The 22608-nt window shown below is 36.3% G+C and overlaps 1 protein-coding gene across 3 annotated transcripts in view; it reads right to left on the bottom strand.

Annotated features, from left to right (window-relative positions):
* SLC6A15 (solute carrier family 6 member 15) overlaps nt 1-22608 on the bottom strand; it is a 57094-nt gene that overhangs the window by 10282 nt on the left and 24204 nt on the right. For 2 of the 3 annotated variants that reach the window (XM_040234481.1, XM_040234480.1), the window contains exons 3-10: nt 18108-18265; nt 17617-17743; nt 16179-16360; nt 8296-8406; nt 5114-5355; nt 4819-5011; nt 3784-3976; nt 759-918 (exon numbers count right to left, since the gene is read on the bottom strand). In XM_040234481.1, coding sequence (XP_040090415.1) covers nt 759-918; nt 3784-3976; nt 4819-5011; nt 5114-5355; nt 8296-8406; nt 16179-16360; nt 17617-17743; nt 18108-18265 — 1366 coding nt within the window. Of the gene's footprint in view, nt 1-758; nt 919-3783; nt 3977-4818; nt 5012-5113; nt 5356-8295; nt 8407-15070; nt 16361-17616; nt 17744-18107; nt 18266-22608 lie in introns of those variants that run through there. The other variant, XM_040234482.1, reaches the window with a different exon arrangement.

The raw sequence follows: 22608 nt of genomic DNA, 5'->3' as shown, positions 1-22608 counted from the left end.
AAACATTGTGTAACATGATAAAATAAGGCATTTTATAGCATAACAAAATAAAATCCCTCTTGTAAAACAGTTTGGCAACATAATTAGAAGTACAGACTTTAGAGTTAAGTAAAAATGGGCTTTTGTGGTGGCTTACATGGTAAAGGATCTGCCTGCAACGCAGGGACCTGGGTTCAGTCCCTGGGTTGGGAAGACCCTCTGGAGGAAAGTATGGCAACCCACTCCAGTATTCTTGCCTGGAGAATCCCCATGGACAGAGGAGCTTGGTGGGCTACAGTCCATGGGGTCACAAAGAGTTGGACACAACTGAGTGACTAAACACAGCACAGCACAAAAACGGCTATAAATCCCAGCTCTGCCTCCGTTCAGATGTGTGATGAGCAAGTCACTTGGTGTCTCACTAAGCCTGCATTTTCTTATGTGTGAAATGGAGAGAACAATGGTTCAAAACAACAAGATTCTTGGAACTTAGTCAATATACACAAGCTCTTGGAAGTTCCAATTTGATAAACAGAATTAAATCAAAGCTCCAGAATCCTAAACCTCATTACCATCTACACTATTCTATCTCATCACCTAATAAGGAGATGTACTTTGTTAAAACTGTTGAATGGAGAAGAGCCTGCATAAGATTTGATTTTTGTAGCAAGGAATTTTTCCCTCCAGTCATTTTTCTCCTCTTCTAAGTGAGATACATATTGACAATTAGTCTTTCCAAAGCAGAGATGTAAAATGGAAGCATAAGAGAATATACTTACTTATCTATGCCATAAACAAAGGATACTGCAATATTCTCCAAAATGACGACAATTAGCAGAGGCAGGGTTGCAGAATAGTCATCAAACATTGTAACAAAGTAGTTTCCAGAGCGCTGCACAAATATCAGGCCAATACAAAATGCCAGAAGACAGCAGATAACTGAACAAAAGGAATAAATAAAATAAAATTAATAAGACCTTGTCAGAATCAAGTCTTTTAAACTGCATTATAAATTATTATATGCACTTTGTTTCTACTTTTTATAAGTTGTCATTAATATGAATAGGATACTTTTCCTGATACCATGGAATATATTGGGAATTAGTTACCTGAATTTAGCCCTGGATTTAATAGGAATTCACTGTGGGAGAGTAACTCAATTCATCTCCTTGAGTCTGTGGAAATGTATGTACCAAGCCCAAATAACAAGTGAGGCAAAACAGAGTAGATAATAATAGTATAAATCTCCATATCCATGTCTCATTATTAACAGAAAAGTGATCTTTTCAGGCAGCAAATGTTCATAGGTCATTTCTACTTTTAATAATGTTTTCTAGTTTTGGAAGCAATATTGAAATTTAAAATTAATCATGAGATGAATGTGCCTTATAAGATTATGATAAAATATATGTTTATATTTGATTGAAATATGATTATTGTTAAAGCATAACTGAAAAAAAAAGTTTGACCCCTTAGCAGTAACCCATACTCTACCTTGATATTGCCTGGGCAGATGAGTTGGAAATACAGTTATGACAGGGTTGGCCAACCAAATTCTCCAATTAATTAAGAACAGTCTAAAAGGAGTTTCTGTCGGAGTGCAGAAAGATACAGAAACTTCCAACCAGATACCATTACCATAGAAATTTAGAGAAAATTCTGGAATCCATATACTATTCACATATTTTTGTTAGACTCTATTCTCTCATGCATGTTAGTAGAGAAGCCCTCAAAAATAAGAGATGACTGGGCTGTCTTTCTCAACTCCCTATTAGGAGACGTGAGTAAAAATGACAAAAGTGGGGCAGGGGAAGGCAGTTCAGAAGGAGAGAAAACAGGCATCCCTGGGTCCCATCCAATGGAGGCTCCCGAGCAATCTCAATACGTATGGGTTAAATTAAGCCATTTCATTCATCTTGTGAGTGCTAGGCTAGCGGTATGACTTACATCATCCATAAGTAAATATTATATATAAACACATCAGGTAGAAAAGGAAAAGCATTAAGAGCATTCACTTGGAGTCTAACACATATTGAAATATTTAAATGCTTGTCACAGCAAATCATACTCAAAGTCTCAGGATGGAAGTAGCAGAGCTTAGATTTGAACCATGGCCTGTATCACACTTACTCTTGCCTAATTGCATCATAGTATAAGCAGGAAGAAAGTGTACTCTAGGTGGTACAGACACCGAGAGCTTCACTGACGAGGTGAGAGGAACAGATAATACGGAACTTAGATCTAAGTCCTACTGTCCTATCAAAGGAGACAAAAACATTTGACAAATGCGATGGGGGAACATTTCCTCAAAGTAAGTGACTTGAAGTAAAAGTATGATCCCAAAATACAGGTAAAGGGACTAGAGAGTATATTCCTCTTTACTCTGATCTACTAAGTCTTCCACTAGGAGTTGGCAAATACTCCCGTGTGTGTCCGCCACCCCCTCTCCCGCCCCCCGCCACCCCCCCACACACACACTGTTGCTGTTCCCTTAATTTTGCAAGCCCTCTTATATCAGGAGTGTTGAGATACAGGGCAAGATGAGGAAAGCAGCAAAGATGACAGTTATTTAGTCTGCATGTCAGAGGATATTGATAGCCTTAAAATAAATAGAAACTGCAGAAGCAGAGCGTGCCTTTCGGGAAAAGGAAGAGATATTTCTCATTTATATCCAACTGAATTAAAGAAATCTAGATGTAAGTATTTGACAAACTGCTGAAATTATTTAGACTCACACTAAGCAGAGCACTGAGTGATAAGGTTACATATGCATTGGAACATTATTGACACGTAAATGACTACCGAATCTTTCAGAGCTAAAAACACAGCCTGGGGAGGAGCTTGTGCACCACTGGCCAGCATGCGAGATCATCTGTATATTTTTTCCCAATTAATTTTTGCATCACTTACCAACACTGTTGCTGCACTCTGGTCTGGCAGCTTCCTTGCTGCTTCCTTTCTCTCTGTTTGGGTGTGCTTACTAACTAAAACTATCCTCTGACCCCTGAGAAGACCCTTGCCTTTTCTCATTCAATTTGCATGCCTTCTGCTGATAGTTCCCTCATATATTTAGATGATCTTTGCTGCTTCTTAATTCGCAGAACATGTAAAGTCTTTATCATGCTGTCAGTATATTACATGATACAAGTTTTATCTACCCATGTTGATTTTAATTATCAGTCCTATTCTGATAATTAGAGGAGAGGTTATCCTATATGTCTGCATCTCTGCTGTAATTTCTCTTATATCCTTGGTATCCTTCAAATGCAAGGACGATGCAATACACAGCCAGTACTTTAATAACTGTTTGCAGATTGGACTTATTAACAACCGTCAATATTGATAAATCACGTTATTATCTTTCCTTCCTAGATATATTAGCTTCTATCAGACTACAATTGCTATTTCAAATGGAAACTAAATTTAGGCTTGTCAATGTCAGCTATACACTTTTGAAAAATCCAATGATCTGAACTATTTTTTTATAGAATTACTTGACTTGAATACAAAATTATACATGAACATTCTTTGACTTTGTTCTAGTACCAGCAATTCATAATGACATTACTACAAATAAAGAGCAATATAATAAATGATAACTAATAAGTAATTAATAATAATTAATATGATCTACATTGTTTCATTTGCCTATTACATAAATCCCTAAATAACAAATACTTCTGAAACATATTAATAAGTGGACTTTAAAAACAAACCTTTTTCCTATTTCCATCTCTGATCAGCCACCAAGAGTAAAATGGCCTGCTGTCAGTTCAATGAAAAGTCAAATACATAAAAACTCACCAGTGAGGATTTCTTTCCTCACTTTGAAAGTGTCCACAACGGGTGTGATGATCCCTTCAATGGTTCCAAACATGCTGCCAAGCCCTAGATTTACCAGCATGAGGAAGAACATCACTGACCAGAAGGGAGACGCAGGGAAATGTGTCATCGCTTCTGTAAAGGCAATAAAAGCTAAACCAGTCCCCTGAACAGCCTGTAAGATATATAGAATAGCCACGTTAGTCAGAACCACGTGCAGCGCTGGCTATGTATATGAAAAGGCAGGGAAACTCTGAATAATGCGGGGCAGTTACTGGAAATAAGCACACTAACATCATGATGTTGTCTCCTGAGAAATGTGCCTCTAAACAAAATTCAGGGTGATGATGTTATCTCACAAAGACCACGGAGAGAGCCAAAATTTAAAAATTGAAGAGTAAGTTAGTATATAAATCTTTCCTTATGGAATTTAAGATTGTTGTGTTAATGATGGCTTCATCTGTAACTTCCTGCACACGATTCTTTATGTTTAGTCTCGGGTACATTTAGCTATCTTAAAGAAGTGATTAATGGCCAATTTCTTCATTATATTTTCCTTTTTGACAAAGTAAAGAGAGGGTGACAATTTATGCAAAGCTATTTATTCACATTCCCCTATATCATGTTTATTCAAGTATATGACAGTGGCTAGAAAAAGGACTTAATCATGACTTAACAAACACAGCTAGTAAGATGGGAGATATCATTCATGTGACCAAACAGTTATACAATATGTAAATGGTCATCATAATGTATCTAATTTCATTTTCTATGTGAAAATCACCTTATTTATATTCATATTTTAAATTAGTGTGGCTTCATCAGTGAAACTACTTTTTAAAGTAAAGCAAACCTTTCTGATTTAAGAAAATACACTCTCTGAAATAAAGATGAATTTTGAAACAGCATGCTCTTCCACGGGCATTTTAAAGGTCCTTTTCCTAAAAGAAGTCTTCTGGGTAAGGCATATTTTAAGTTAATGAGAATTGTTTTAGTGCTTAAACATAGACTACTAACTTTATTGAGCTCATCTTCAATTTGACAGGCATTGAGATGAAGCGCAGGAAACTCTTCTTCTTTCACTTTTTGAATGATGTCATAAACTAAGTCATAATCTTCTGCAGTAATAGCTGAAAAGTTGATATGATGGGGAATAATATCTTGACTAATGTTTCCCATTTTCACAAGTTTTATGATCATTTCCGAATTTCTGAAAAGTAAAACAGCATTAATAAACAGTTGTGGGTTTGGGAAGGAGACTTTTTTCAAATACAATTATGCCATAAAGTGTAAAGGAAATTAACAACCATACTCTGCAATGCATTTCTCATTTATGACATTTGCTTTGAAGCCCAGAACTGCAAACACCACCAGTGTTGCCAGGATAGAAGTAAAAAAATTGATGAAAGACACCAGGACAGCATCAAAGTGGCAGTTGTTGTCTCTCTTGTTGTAGCTTGAAAAGGCGATGACGCCACCAAATCCCAGACCTAAGGCAAAGAACACCTGAGCTGCAGCTTCTCTCCACACCTTCGGCTCCAGCATGATTTCAAGCTGTTTAAAATTAAACAGAACAGAAGTCAGCTGCAAAATATTATTTCTCAATAATCTAAAGGAATCGATTCTGTTGTTTAAATATATCATAATGACACACACCCAAAGATAATTCAAAACAGAGGATTATCTGTTCTTAAGGAGAAAGAACAAATTTTTCATTGAGGAATTATACAAGGAAAATGAATAAGAATGGCCATAGACTATAGAACCTTTAGATGGAGATGTTACTTACATGGAGAAAAAAATCATATGGGAAATTTTAAATGTCTTTAGGACAAAGCAAAGACTATTTGAGGGAGAAATGAACTTTCTTCACTTATTTCTATTTATGTCTTTGTTTTCTTTCCAAAGCAACATAAACCAGTTAGCCATGAAAGTTATAAATTTTATTTAAGTAATGCCCTGAGTTTTGTGTTTTCTGGTGAAGTCTAACAGCCAAAGCAGGTAATAATTATAAGCTGGGTAGAGTTGAACTATTTGTACTTTGCATATTCACATAGGTATTATTCTTTCATTTAATAGTTTCCTGAAAGCTTTTCCTTTGAAAATTGAAGTAATTCAACCATATAATCTCTAAAGAAGGTTTCAGATCCAAAGTTCTTAAGTTTGGAATCTGTGCTGAACATATTTTTCAAGTAACTCTGCTTTACTTCTTAAACAATTATCACTGTATGTAACTAAACCTTTTAAATGGAACAATTAATATTAGCCATATTGGGCAAAGACCTCAATAAACAGTTAAATTTGATTTCAGTAATAGTAGTACTTAAATTGGTATTTTATCTCTTTTCACCTTTGCAATAAAATTGCCTTTATTGGAAACAAAGCCAGATGTGGTTAAGAACATGACTTCCATAGACAGTCATTTAATAATCTAAAAATACTGCATCCTAGGGTAAGTGGCCTGTCCACTCTGAGTTTAATTATTCTCAACTGAAAGATGAGAGTAACAAAGCATGTAAATACTGCTCATCACATTGCCTACCACACTGAGTCCTCAATAACTGCTAACATATGGACTATAGTAAGCATTGGAAAAGACCCTGATGCTGGGAAAGACTGAGGACAGGAGGAAAAGGAGGTGACAGAGGATGAAATGGTTGAACGGCATTACTGACTCAACGGTCATGAGCAAACTCCAGGAGATAGTGAAGGACAGGGAAGCCTGGCATGCTGCAATCCACGAGGTCTCAAAGAATTGGACACAATCAGCAAATGAAAACCGAATTCATTCAACTGTCTATCTCTATTTTTCCCACTAGATGGCAGACAATACCTATTTACTAAAGATATTCTAATTATTTCCAATTCAGAAACTGAATCTCCGTTCACTGAGAATATTTTGTGTACTTAGGTACTTTCTCCCTAACATAAACAACTTAAATTTAAAGGAAATTGACAACTTTTTATTGTTATTATATTAATTATCACATCCTACAATGGCCTAATACCAATCTTATCAATAGTCCAAAGTGAGCTGAAGAAGTAATTCACTGTATTTTAATAGTTATTTCCAGTTCTGGTTCAAAATGTTAACCAAGTATTGCGGTTTTAAACATGGGGACCATGTAAAAGTGTCATATTCAAGTATCTAGATTCTAAAATATCTATTTAAATCAAATATTTAGAGTCATGTCACAATTACCAACTTAGAGAAACGTGATATTCCAGGAATCCACACCAAAGCTAGTTGTTTTAAACTCAGAAAACTTTTTTTTTTCTATATTGTAAAAAATAAATATTTGTGGTCACTAAGTATGGCCCATTTGTACTCATTTAAATGATAATATAGCTGAAATTCATAAATGCGAACTAATTATTCACTGAGAAATTTCAACAACCCTACAGGACTTTTGAACAATAGAAGACAAGCATATCACAATGTCAACATTTTTGCTACTTGAGAATGAACAGAACCCCACTTGGAACCAGATACTCAAAAAACACAGCCTCTTTTTCACAGTACCACAGCAGCTGCCAGGAGTGCCAGTTTCAGGGAGACTAAAATCTTCTCCATCTCTCAGCATGATGCTTGGTGCAGTCATCCCTCAGACAACTTCCAAATTCTGAACCAAACTGAGATTGTGTCTTTATAACTCATTGTCTGATTATGATACTGTTAGCACGCTAACTGAAGTATGATTTCATTTCAGTGAATATCCAAAATCTATATGCACCTCAAATATGTTTCTGACTGTTTCCTATCAAACCAATATGACAAGTCTCAATGAGCCCTACATCGAGGTCAGCTCTAAGTTGAATGACAGTTTAAGTTCTGAGCCTTTTAGGAAACCTAATGGAATTTTCCTGAAATGAATATGCATTTATAAACAGTACAGAACTTCCCAAAACACTAATATAAATACTATTCGAGAAAATACAAAACCTCAAAACAGAACAAGAAACCTTGAATTTTTTCTAAGACAGGATTTCGAGTGCAACAGCATTCTTAATCTGGGTCCATGGACTTTGTCAACCTCCTAAGACACTAAGCAAATTAATATGTTCATTATTTTTTCTGGTAAGAAGATCCTATTATCAGGTTGTTTTTTTTTTTTTTTTCCCAAAGGAGTCCATGTCACAAAAGGTTAAAAACGACTGGAATAGAAGAGGAAGGGTAAAGATTAATAAGTTCAAAACTGTACTCGCATAAAAATGGGAAGTTAATTTATTGTAAAAGAATTTCTGAAGTTTAAATAGTGAAACTTACTCTGGATAAAGTGGGACAGTTAAAATTGGAGAGAGTTGGATATAATTGTAGATGTCTAAAAGTCTTGGTTTTACTAGGCTGGTTAACATAACAGTTATAATTTAATAGTTTAGTGCACATTGTTGTACGTAGGTTCGAACAATTATCCCTTAATTTTAACTGTGGGAATATTTTGACAACATAAAACTTTTGTGATCATAAGCTTTAACTGGAAATACAGTACATACCTCAGGGGTAAACATGTGACGGATGCCATCAACTGAACCATTTAAAAGGAGTGCTCTGATTAGGAAGCATATAAGTACCACATACGGGAACAGAGAGCTAAAATACATGATCTGCAAAGGAAAATGAAAATAGGTGAGACACACTAACAACTATATTTTCTCATACTTAAAGATTATTTGTGCTGCTATTTGTGCTGCTCTATACTGGACTTGCCTGGTGGCTCAGATGGTAAGGAATCTGCCTGCAATGCAGGAGACCTGGATTTGATCTCTGGGTCAGAAAGATTCCCTGGAGAAGGGAATGGCTACCCACTCCAGTATTCTTGCCTGGAAAATTCCATGGACAGGAGTCTGGTGGGCTGCAGTCCATGGAGTTGCAAAGAATTCAACACAACTGAGAGACTAACACTTTCACTTCTTATCTTCATACTGTGAAAATGACCCTTTTATAATAATTAATACTGTTAGTACATTGTTTAGTCATCATAGCAGAATGGCTTATTAGCTTTGATGTGGTGTGACTCATTAAGATCTATTTGGGATATAATGAAAAATGGGAAATCTTCCTTATTTAATTTCCTTTAAAAGAGTCCATAGGTGTGATGCAACTTGAATAGTGTTGATTCCTCATAGTTCACACAGTTCACAAACAGGCAGTATTTAAGAGAAACAAAAGGACACTAACTCCTTAACCAGTACCTACTTTATAGTTTTAGATAGCAAAAGTCCTTTAAAAAAAATTAAGCAAAGTTCCGTTGTAATTCTGTAAACCTTCTAGACAGTGGTCCCTGTTAAGGCTCCTACAGAACTTGAATAATGGGAGTAAAGGTTTTACTTTCCACCTCAGAAGTCTTCATCATTAAATAAATGTTATCATAGAAAAGCGACTGTCCTAACCAGACATGTGCCGCTTCCTTGACATCTCCATGTGGTTCCTAAAATCCTGGGTTTCCCCCAAAGCTGTCCCCACCACCCAACAGTCGTTAAAGTCAATCATCCAGAAGTAGTTCTGCACGGTTTCTAATTTCCTGGCTTCCAGACTACCACCAGGCCTGTTTCATTCCCTGCTTACATGCTCTCCAGAAATCTAATACAGTAGGAACAAAATGCAAATGGCTCTGTCCTCCAAAGCCTTACACTAGGCTGCCTACCTACCTGCCCTCCCACTTCCCCCTGAGTTCCAGCCCTGAAGGAAGCCAAGCTCTCATCTTCATCTTTGCAAATCTTCATAGAACACTCAGAATAAGACTTTTTTTTCCCATCCAATAGGTCCCCAAATGCCCGTCCCAATGTCCCATGAACCTTCAATGATATTACTTTGATTTGATTTGACAGCACTTAACACTGCTGAAATTGTCATCTGTGTTTACTTGTTAATTTTCAGTCTCCCTTACTGAAATATCAGCTCTGTGAAGGCAAGGACCTTTTCTCTCTTGCTCACTACCAAATTCCAAACATCTAACAGAGTTGTTAACACATATTAGGTATATGATATGTATCTGTGGGAGAAGGAATAGAGGGAAGGTGAGAAGAATGGAGGAAAAAACTTAAAAACTGCCATAGCAGAGGGTAACTCAGGCAGGTCAGAGATACTGAATCCTATAATAACTATAGACCGACAACAGAGAAGTCAGCACAATCATTTGCACTTCTATTCTGTATACTTTGTAACTGTATTTCAATATTATTAAAAATGTTACAAATAAAATCTCTGCATAATTAGGAACCTATATTTCTCTAAAAGTAATTATATTCTAATTATAAAGAAATATAATTTGCAATCAATTCAGAATGGTCTAAATTTTAAATTGCATACATTCATCCACATTTCTTGTTTTTTAAAAATCAGAATGCTCTAAGATGGAGTACTTTTCATTCTTTCTGCCTGCTTTTAGCATCCTTTAAATCTGTGGGTCTGCAATCTCTATTCAAGTAGCCTTGGTCTCACTTGAATTGCAGCTATTGGTTTTATGGGTTTTCTTTCAAATACTGAAGCTAACTAGAAGGGTGGATTCACTTCTGCACAATAGTTTATCTTTTCGTTGTTGTCTTTTTTTTTTTTAACAGAACTCAAACTTGGTATCTTTGGCAACCCACTCCAGTATTCTTGCCTGGGAAATCCTATGGACAGAGGAGTCTGGTGGGCTACATGGGGTCACAAAAGAGTCAGACCTGAATGAGTGACTAAACAACAACAAAGCGACAACAGGACTTCTATTAACCCATTTATTTTAAAAGTGAAAATGAAGGCTGCACACTAAAATAATCTGGATAGTTTGGTAATGATTTTTTTCCAATTGATATGATATACCTTAGTATATTTTTAACATAATTTCAAATTAGAAGCTAACAAAGTAAATGATTCTTCCTGGAGCTATATTTGCCCATACTAAACAACTCTAAATCACCAGAATATGGTTCTTTTTCCACATCCCATAACCAACTGATTCCAAACTGACTCCGAATTTCACGCAAGCCCCTTTGCTTTCATCCTCAATGACGTGTCCCTTCACTATCAGCTTCCTGCTCATTTTGCCTCTAGATTTTCCCTGCCGGCTCTCCTCTCCATCTCGGAAATTCATCACCCACACTACTACCAGAATGATCTTTCTAAAGATCAGATGGTGTTAATGAACTGCTAAAAAACCCTCAAATACTTCACACTGTTTGTTAAATAACAGCCAGTCATTTTACCAGTGTCCATACTTTAATACCTGCAGTCAACTAAACCTTTCAAGCCTCACCTCCCACAAACTGCACAAACTGTATGTGAGTCACACAGGGTTACTGAGCAGTCTTTGGGCTTCGTACATGCTGTTTTCCATGCCTCTGGTGTCTTCTCTCTGAACTTTCTGGTGAACTCTTCTTCAGCCATCAAACTCTAGTCCCAAATCTACCTCCTCGGTGAAGCCCTCCCCCAAATCCAGGTTAACTTCAGTGGCTGCCTCTATGCTATCATGCACTTATTATTGGCAACTTTTCACTGCATGGATTCTGCTGTAATTATCTTGTCTCACCCATTAAGTTATAAGTTCTATGTGAATAAAGGTGGGGTGACCTATTATCCTTTGCACATTCTTTGATACTCAAATATATTGTACATTAACAGCCAATTCATAGCAAATTTTTCTTTCTGTACACATTCTCTAAAAAAAAAAAAAAACCCTCACCTTTATTCTATAGTACTTAAAAAAAATGATGTGCTAATTATATGATCAGACAATTCAAGCTTCATTTATTAATTCAGCAAGTATTTGAGTTCTTAAAGACACTCATCTGGTTTCAGTGATAAGATTCTAGCTTAGTTTCATCCAAAAACGAACATGAAGCTTTCATGTTGGATATAACATAAAGAAAAGTGACAGTCAAGATTTTAAACATGAAAACATTTAAGCAGTATTAGGTAGGTCACACCTGAATTTTCTTCTTCTGTGAGCAGGTAAAAGAATAAAATATTTACTTATTAAATATTCACTTATTAAATTATTATTTTATTAAATAAAAGCTATACTTATTAAATATTTACTTATTATATTTATTTTATTAAAGAATAAAATATTTACTTATTAAATATTTATTATTTACTTATTAATATTTACTTAATACACATTTACTTATTACTTATTAAATATTTACTTAGTGAATATTTACTTACTAAATATTTACTTATTATGAGATTTAAAGATGCATCTTATGTCAATATTTTACAGAGGTATCCATTTTGTGTTTTTAAACACAAATTCTTCTCATTTAATGAGTCTCGGAATACTAAAATTGCCAGTTGCCTAATATTATTAAAAATAGTTTAAATTCTATCTAATTGACTATATGGAAAATGCTACCCCTCAAGCACTTTCTCCTTATTTTTTGCATTGTTACCTGTTAATATTTTATGATTTATTGCCTGCCTCTTCCACTAGAATGGAGATTCCATGAGGACAGGTATTTTGTCTGCCTTGTTCACCGCTGCACTTCTAGAGTTAGATCAGTGCCCAGCACATAGTAGGTGCTCAATAAATATGAGTTCAGTGAGTACATGAATAACTCTTAAGTATTTTTCTTAAGAACTGGGAACTAAAACAATGAAATATGTTTGGCTGGTTTTAACACTCCCTGGGCCTTAAAAGTGCTTCCCTTGTGGCTCAGGAATCCGCCTGCAATGTGGGAGACATGGGTTTGATCACTGGGTTGGGAAGATCCCCTGGAGAAGGGAAAGGCTACCCACTCCAGGATTCTGGCCTGCTGCTGCTGCTGCTAAGTTGCTTCAGTCATGTCTGACTCTGTGCGACCCCATAGACAGCAGCCCAGGCTCCCCCGTCCCTAGGATTCTCCAGACAAGAGCACTGGTGTGGGTTGCCATTTCTTTCTCCAATGTATGAAAGTGAAGTCGCTCAGTTGTGTCCGACTCTTAGTGACCCCATGGACTGCAGCCTACCAGGCTCCTCCATCCATGGGGTTTTCCAGGCAAGAGTACCAGCCTGGAGAATATCAAAACTGAACTGCCTTTCACAGCAAGGACATTCAATAAAAGAGATAAGTTTACAAATAAAAATATTACATGAAAATACTTTCATTCTGCTGCTGCTAAGTCACTTCAGTCGTGTCTGACTCTGTGCGACCCCATAGACGGCAGCCCACCAGGCTCCCCCGTCTCTGAGATTCTCCAGGCAAGAACAATGGAATGGGTTGCCATTTCCCTCTCCAATGCATGAAAATGAAAAGTGAAAGTGAAGTAGCTCAGTCGAGCCCGACTCTTAGCGACCCCATGGACTGCAGCCTACCAGGCTCCTCCATCCATGGGATTTTCCAGGCAAGAATACTGGAGTGAGGTGCTACTCAACTATGAAAAAACAGTAAACATATGAAATCATTTAGTTGTTTTTCTCTTTTTTTATGTTAAGATGTTTAAACACACCTTCAGACAGTCATTCTCTCTGAGGATTTCATAGCCCAGTTCTAGGTCTGCTACTTACCAGTTGTTTAATTCTATTTATTCTTCCTAAGCTTAACCTCGCAGTCAGATGGGGATATGAACATGTAACTCATCTGGTTGATAGAAAGATTAAACAAGCTAATGTATGCAGAGTGTTTACTTAAAAATAGTTTAAATTCTGATAGTAATCCTGATAGCAAAGCAGTACCAATAGGAAACATTACCTTTAGAGATAAAGAAAGCCTGGAGCTTCTCATTTCTATCCATCTCCCTGGAGGCAGGCATCCCTGTCACAGAGGACCCAACAAAGGACATGCAGCCCTACAACCTCCAGTGGACCCCCTCCGCTAGTGCCGAGTTTCTACCAATGCAGACAACTAATTTCATTGTTAGCAGGCTTGATTCCCGAAAGATCTTCCTTTCCTTGAAGAGTCACCACCACCCCACCACTCTCCATAATCCCCAGGATTTGATCATGTGATGACACGGGATAAGTAAGGCTTATTCCTTTTTCTTCAACTACTTGAAGATTGTGATTAAGAAGCTAAGATAAGTCTTTTCCATAACAAAGGAGAAAATAAGGATTTTGGTAAAAATCCAGTATTACAGGTGTAATTCAATTGACTTGTGCCTACTTGACCTAAAGGAGAATGAGACTGTCATATTCCTGTCTTAATTCATGCAGTTTGAAATTAGCATTCTGTTTATCTGTGTGTGTGTGTTGGCAAAGACTTTTAGCTGCTAAATACTCTTAGTTGTTTTTTTCCCCACATACTAACCTTAAACTTCATTATCCTTAAACCATATTTCTCTATACTGCATTGGTGTGTTTATTCAGAGGCTTTTTTGTTTGGCAGACAAATAGAGCTTTACATATATTCCTAATAAATTTCTTATTTTATTCAGCTCATTGGTTCAGGAGAGAAATATACATTTAGACTTTCATAACTTTGTTCATATTACTTATCTGTGCCTACTAATTTTTTTCTTCAAAATCTCCTGAAACGCTAGCCTTTCCCTAAGCCTTCTCATTGAAATAATAAATCACATATAGTCTAGAAACTGTATTAGATTCTCTAGAGAAGTTATTTTAATAAGAAAAACATCCCAAATATGTGATGAGAAAAGTATGGGTATTTTCTTTAAATGATAAGACACATACTCAGACAAAGAAAAAATAAAATGTGGTATTAAGACTTGAGCAGAGGGATGTTTGGACTTCCCTGGCTGGCCACAGTTGGTTCTTATTCTATCAAATGACATTATCTTAGGAAGCCTATAAATGTGGTTAGATTTGGCTTAGGAATCTATTATTTTCTTTAAAACCTGACTATATTAGGTCTGTGACATTATAGAAGACACACCAAGTGGAACCAACTAATTGAACTTATTTAATCACAGAATACACTAACATTTATAAGAGACCAAAAAATACTCAGGTGTGTTATCTACCATGTTCATTTCTGCAAAGGAAAATGGTAAAGAAGTTCCATTAGGAAGTGAAATATAAAATCAGCTGTGATTTACAAGCTGTAAAAACTGTCAAACATTTCTAATTAAATATGGACCAACAGGAAGCCAAGATGAAGTACACACACTTTGCCTAAAAGAGTTCACTATTTAGTGGGGGAAAGCTGTCACAGCGAGAGAACGTATAGCATTGCAATTCAATAACATGGGCGTTAGCTTTAGACAGAGCTAGTTTTGACTCCAGGTACCAACATCTACTAAACATTATTCTTTGGGCTAGTTACCTGTTTCCACAAACTTGTTTTTCATCTGTAAAGCAGGTCTGAGAGTAGCAATTACTTCTTAGAGGTTTTTTTTTTTTTTTTTTTTAAGATTTAAATGGGATAAAGTATATGAAAGCACTTTTCATAGTGCCTACTACAAAGTAAATATGTAATAAATATTGGTTTCTGTTATTGTTCTTGCTCTGATCATTGTCAGAATCATCTTCATTGTCATTTATTACCACTATTACTGCTGCTGCTGCTGCTGCTGCTTTTACTACTGCTGCTATATTAATACAATTATTCCCACTCTTATCTGTATATGACGGTAAGTGGCAATATATTAACCTGGAAAGATACATGATCAGATCTATACTTGGGAGAGCAAAAACAACAGAGATGGATTGTTACAGGGCAGAGAGAAGAACCGAAATTAATTCCTGCTGTGATCCAGACAAAAAGAGAGCTTTAAAACAATGGCAATGGGGAGGGGGGAATGTACTAGGAAAGCAAAATAGTGAATAACAATTACTTTCCTAATACATCCTTTTAAAAAATTATCTGATTGACTTCCTAGGGTATCTAGAACTCACTTAACGTCTTTCTCAACCAGTCTCATAAAATTTTCCATTTTGCCATGGCCACATGCCCTTTAGTCTTTTATATTACTCTAAGTTTCTTGTTGAGATTATTATAACTACCTAATGTTCAGATTTTTAAGGAACACTCCATAATGAACTTTTAAAATCTTGTAAGCAACTATTCACTAGAGCACCTATAGCAGAGAAAAAAATGATATAACACAAATAACATAAACAAGTTCTTTATTCTACTACATTTCCCAATTTCCATGATTGGAACTAATCAGACAACTAAAACATTAGGTTCAGCTGAATACCAGCAAAAAGAAAGGACTGTTAAGTGTTGACAAAAAAGTTCAAAACAGATCTTGATAGAAGAGGGGAAGATTATAAACAACTTTAGATTTCATTATTAAAAAAACCTTACATCTTTATTTGTGTCCTTTCCTTGGTCTAAACACATTTTTTTAAAAAACACCACTTTTTACCAGTCTTGAATTAACTGCTTAGATTGAAGTGTCCGCTTGCTCAGACAGATTTATTTATATGGGGTTGAGAGGGCTCGGGGGTGGGAACAGTTCCCAGGAATGGCGATTAGATGTTTAGCAGAAGCAGGAGGGGCTCTGACATACTAACTTTTCCAGAAGACTGAATGCCTTTGATCATAGCCAAGCACACCACAACCCAGGCAGCCAGCAAGCAGATGGTCATCTTCCAGTTTAAGCCACCACTTTCAGAAATGGAACTGGAAATATTCAGTGCTTCTCTGTACCAATAATAGGTAGTGGCAGAACTTTTTTCACATTCTGGCTCTACAACTGTAGAAAGAAAGGTAACACAATCATTTCAGACAAGAAAGAGTAACAAGACTATTTTTTTCCCCCAGTAAGCCTGTAAATCAATTCTTAACATTTCCTAGAAAAGTACTACTATTCTACAGAAGCATTTAAATCCACAACGAAATCCCCTATGCAAAAATATGGGGGAAAAAAAATCAACAAACATGAATCCTCGTTGATGATTATCTTGTTACACACATCTAAAATAGGAATGTGTGAGCATTTTATCAAGGGCTTTCCTGATGGTTCAGCAAGTAAAGAACCTGCCTGCAATGCAGGAGACACAGGAGATGGGGTTCCCCTGGGTTAGATCCCTGGAGGAGGAAATGGCAACCCACCCCAGTATTCTTGCCTAGAAGATCCCACGGACAGGAGCCTGGAGGGCTATATAGTCCAAAGTGTCACAAAGAGTCAAACAGACTGAGTGTGAAAGAACAAGCTTTTATCAAGGTGATCAAAACATATCAGTTTTATAGCCCCCTTTGCCCCCAAAATTATCTGATTGACTTCTGGGGGCAGAGCCATCAAAAATGCTAGCTGCTTCACATATGTGACCTTAGAAATGGAGCTAGTCTCAAGTGACTTGTGCTGTAAACATAAAATAAAAAGGGGTTTTTGGAGACTTAGTATAAGAAAAACAATGTAAATTATTAAATTACTATTTTACATTAATTTTTGTCAGAATATTAATATATTAGATATATTGGATTAAATAAAATATTTCACCTGTCCTTTTTTACTTTTTGTAAATATGCCTACTAAGGACATTTTAGACTACATATGTATGTTACATTTGATATTTACCAGACAGTGCTACAGAAATATTCTTTATATTCTAGGATATAAAATTAAAAGATAAGAAAACATAGAACAACAGAACCCAAGACATAAAAACAATTTCTTCAATCTAAACTATTCTTTTTCGCCTCTTTTTTATTTTAATGCAAATGTAAGACATCAGTAAAGATGAATAAAACAAAATATTGTCTAAGTTTGTAACTGAAGGCTGATAATTTTTTATCCTAACATCCTGGGGCACAATAAAATAACTTATAAAATAACACAATAAAATAAAGAGCTAAATAAATGATGTCAAACATCTATCTTTCTGAGTGTGTCAAGGAAAGTTTGTTATAATAACTTCAAAAGATTTTAGAAAAAATATCTTGAAAGCTCCTGGCTTTACTAACTTTATGATCTTTAGATACAAAAACTCTACATTGCAGATATCTTACAAGTGTGTGAAGCATTTTTCACCAAAGGACACTGATCCCAAGGCAGAGGCTGCTGAAAAGATTGAGAAAAATAAAACAGACTCCAGCCAATGATGACATTGTAGTAGAGAGCCACAAAAAAGCATACCTGCAAAATAAAATAGTGTGATTACATTAAAATTCTCCTGCCCCTGACTTTGAAACAATGAGATGAAATGCATCAAAGCCCACTTAATATTAAAAAAAAACTTTTTAAATTTTAATTGAAACACATTATCTTTTCTAAAATGATGACTCTCATAGGCCTTAAGAAAATGCATTAACAAGATTGTACTACATTCACATTACAGCATATTTTGGGTATTAGTGCAAGCTCCAGTAGTGTTTTTTTTTAATACATGATTAAAGAGTTGAATAGAGAATACACACTCCAAGGTTGCGTTTAACTTCAGACTATATAATTACAAACCCTGTAAAAAGTTATATGGCATATACAATACCAGAAAACTTACAACACAACTTGCAAATCCAATCCCTCCCAGTTGAGGACTTATGTAATTCCACACGCCAATGCTTCCTCGCCGAATTCTCTGACCCACAGAAAGTTCCAGGAAGAAGAGAGGAATACCTATTACTAGAAGTAGTATTAAATATGGCAAAAGATAGGCACCTATAGAGAGAAGAACAAATAAAATAGATTATATTTTCAACAGCCACAGTAGAGAATACACTAATTCTGATTATCTCATGAAAGATGACATTTTAACTTCCATAAGTATAATTATAAAAGACTTTAAAGAAAATGCAATTTCATTACTTTAAGCTTTCTGGTATTTGAAACCTGAATTTGACTGCTACCAAGAGTTTCTGATAAAAAATAATTATGAAAAAAGTAAGGACATCAATGAATAGCTTTAGTTTCATTTATTGAAAAGGTAAAACAACTTTACTTTTCGTAAAAATAATTGATTCCTTAAAACATTTTCTTAAATAGGTTTCAAAGGCTCCCGGAAGTCTTATTCACAAAATGTTAATGAAGTCATTTATTAAATTTTACTCAAACTCATCTAAATCATGCATTTCAAATCTGATAAATCAAAATAAATGAGATGTTATATTAAACTGACTTTTTTGTAACAACAGGGAAGAAGAAATGCCTGCTTAGACTGAAAGAGAAGAAAAAAGAAAAAGAACATCTACCACAGACAAATGGCCTTTTTTCTCCATATATATGTTATAGAAAAAAGTTCACTTCAGGAAATGAGTAATTTTTGGTTTTCCAAAATTCTGTTAAGGGGTAGGTAACAACAAAATCACTGCAGATGGAAATTGCAGCCATGAAATTAAAAGACACTTGCCCCTTGGAAAGAAAGTTATGACCAACCTAGATAGCATATTAAAAAGCAGAGACATTACTTTGCCAACAAAGGTCCATTTAGTCAAGGCTATGGTTTTTCCAGTGGTCAGGTATGGATGTGAGAGTTGGACTGTAAAGAAAGCTGAGTGCCGAAGAATTGATGCTTTTGAACTGTGCTGTTGGAGAAGACCCTTGAGAGTCCCTTGGACTGCAAGGAAATCCAACCAGTCCATTCTAAGGGAGATCAGTCCTGGGTGTTCATTGGAGGGACTGATGCTAAAGCTGAAACTCCAATACTTTGGCCACCTCGTGGAAGAGCTGACTCATTGGAAAAGACTCTGATGCTGCAAGGGATTGGGGGCAGGAGGAGAAGGGGACGACAGAGGATGAGATGGCTGGATGGCATCACTGACTCGATGGACATAAGTTTAAGTAAACTCTGAGTATTGGTGATGGACAGGGAGGCCTGGCATGCTGCGATTCATGGGGTCGCAAAGAGTCAGACACAACTGAGCGACTGAACTGAACTGACTGAACACTAACTTTTTAAAAAAGATAATCAATAGCTATTATAAAATATATGTGCTATTTTTTCATAGTAAAGTTTTCATACTTAAATATATATACATATTATTTTACAGCTAAATCTCAACTTAAGACATATGCCTAGTGACTTAAAAATGTACTAAATCAATTGACAATGTTAATATTAGACTCTATTATTGATAAAGTCTAATATGAAAACTGAACTCATATCTAAATGAGAATACATAAGCAAATTATTCATTGATAACCTTTAAAATGGACTTGCTACATTTAAATTTCATATCTGGAGTTTTTTCCAACCAGATACTACCAAGTGGGGACTAATGCCCTTTTTAAAGAGGAGGCCACTCATTATATTTCTCTTATTAAAAAGAAAATGTTAATGGTATTGAATAGATTTTGGAAGTTGTTCAAATTGTTTTGGTACCTTTTCTGTCGGAGAAGTAAATATTAATGATTTTTTTTCAAGTCATTTATCTCAGTGTCTATATACCTCTTAATTAATTTCCATGTATCAGAATTTCCTTTAATATGGTGGTTGGTAGAAAATCTCTACTCTCTTACAGCTGATTTTCACACTTTGAGACATGAGTTGATTCAACAAAGAAGTATGTAATATAAAGCATCAATGCATGAGATTATAAAACAGAATTATCAAAATTCAAACCCTAAGATGACTAACAGCATTCAGGCACTAATGACCTGAGAATGTTTCCTGAAGGACTGAAAATGCACTTTAACACCTGGATGAAATCCTGGGGTGTGAATAGGTTTATGTGTGTGTGAACGAGTAGGAGAAAAAAAAGAGAATGAATGAAGACTGGACTCATTGGGAACATTTTCTCAGTTGTGTGCACATGATATGTTATTAGATACCTCTCCATTTCTTCTGACTCAAATTACTCTACAGTCCTGGAAATTAAAATAGTCCTAGTTAAAATACAACTGAGCATTTACTACTTGCGGGGCACACTTCTGTCCATGTTATATGTAGTCACTCATTTATTCCTTACAAGAATCCGGTGTGGTAAGCACAATTATTGGAGAAGGCAATGGCACCCCACTCCAGTACTCTTGCCTGGAAAATCCCATAGACAGAGGAGCCTGGAAGACTGCAGTCCATGGGGTTGCTGAGGGTCGGACACGACTGAGCGACTTCACTTTTCACTTTCATGCATTGGAGAAAGAAATGGCAACCCACTCCAGTGTTCTTGCCTGGAGAATCCCAGGGACGGCAGAGCCTGGTGGGCTGCCGTCTATGGGGTCGCACAGAGTCAGACACAACTGAAGTGACTTAGCAGCAGCAAACACAATTATTACCCTCATTTTACAGGTGTGGAAATGAAGCCAGAAATAGTAAGTTAACTTGTGAAAGATCACCTGTATAGTGAGGGAAAGAGCCAGGCTTCATAGTCAAATTGGCTTCAAAACCTGAGTTGGTCGTTTCTATATTATGAAAGTGAAAGTACTCTTTGCGACCCCACGGACTGTAGCCCACCAGGCTCCTCAGTCCATGGAATTTTCCAGGCAAGAGTACTGGAGTGGGTTGCCATTGCCTTCTCTAGAGGATCTTCCCAACCCAGGGATCGAACCCGGGTCTCCCGCACTGCAGGCAGATGCTTTACTGTCTGAGCCACCAGGTAAGAACCTCTATATTATAACACTTACTAAACTTAATCAGAGCTACCCTGGTCACTCAGATGGTAAAGAATCTGCCTACAATGCGAGAGAGCTGGGTCTGATCTCTGGGTCAGGAAGATCCCCTGGAGAAGGGAATGGCTACCCACTTCAGAATTCTTGCCTGGGAAATCCTTTGGACAGAGGAGCCTGGCAGGCTACAGTCCACTGGGCAGCAAAGAATCAGACATGACTGAGCAACTAACATTCTCCCTTTCACTCTCAACCTTAACCATTGTGCTTTAAGTAATATCCTCAGACAGATCAACTTATATTGGTCTATTATTTTTTATTCTGTTATTCATAAAGTACCTCAAATGATGTATAAGATTTACACAAGTTGAGACTGTTTAGTCAAATACCTAGATGCTCAAAGCTATATTGCATGCATAGTACCATCTTTTAAACTCCAACAGCCATCTCAAAATGATGAAGTCCATTGGTGTTTTATAATATTACTCTCTAGCACTTGTAATTAGAAGAAAGGGGACAATTCTCGGAAAGGCATCTTGATTTTCTTTACATATAAAAGTAAGGAGCAAGAGCCATTTTTGCTAACTGATAACTAACTATGAAATCCTTTAGAGTTTTCCACCAAGACTAATACTGTATTAAACAGAAAGCAATCTGAGTTTTCAGCCAAGATAGCCTCTTCCTTAATAGTATGGTCAATAAAGTGCATAAGGCAAAAGGTCTGAAAATCAGAATTCATCTTCTGCACATCTTGCGAATGGGATAATTTGTTGTGAAATATAAAGCAGGGTAGTACTTAGCTGCTTGCGGCTGATTTGGTAAATAATTAATCTGTGATATTAAAGACTAGCTAAGGAGCTTGCAGGTTCAGTGGAGTGATGGGCAGTGTACCACCAACTCCATGTACTGATTCTTACCTCTCAGGCAGACTTATCACATAGGCTGTGTATGCTGGGCTAAGTCACTTCAGTCATGTTCTACTCTTGGCATGGACTATAACCCGCCACACTCCTGTCCATAGGATTCTCCAAGCAAGAATACTGGAGTAGATTGCCATTTCCTCCTCCAGGGATCTTCCCAAGCCAGGGATTGAACCCACATCTCATGTGTCCTGCATTGGCAGGCAGGCTCTTTACCCCTAGCGCCACCTGGGAAGCCCATCACACATGCTACTTTTCCTCAAACCTGTTGGTCTTCCCCTGGCTGAATTAACTGAGCAAGACATTAAATGTATTTTGTCACCTGACACCTTGGCTTTTTATCGTAGTGACTAAAAGAAACCATTTCACATGTGAATGGTTTTATTACTTCAACTGATTTATAGGTTGGTAATTAAATAAAAAATAAAACAAAACCATGTTTTTGTCCTGTCACCAAACCTATCACACACTGGAATCAAATACCAAAATAGTCATACCTTCCTTTATGTGCTGAAATGCCACATAACAGAACATTCAGTA

The sequence above is a fragment of the Oryx dammah genome, unplaced genomic scaffold, assembly GCF_014754425.2.
Source record: "Oryx dammah isolate SB20612 unplaced genomic scaffold, SCBI_Odam_1.1 HiC_scaffold_29, whole genome shotgun sequence".
Taxonomy (NCBI): Eukaryota; Metazoa; Chordata; class Mammalia; order Artiodactyla; family Bovidae; genus Oryx; species Oryx dammah.
Note: the sequence above shows the minus strand (reverse complement) of the source record. Positions and strands in the feature narration are given on the sequence as shown.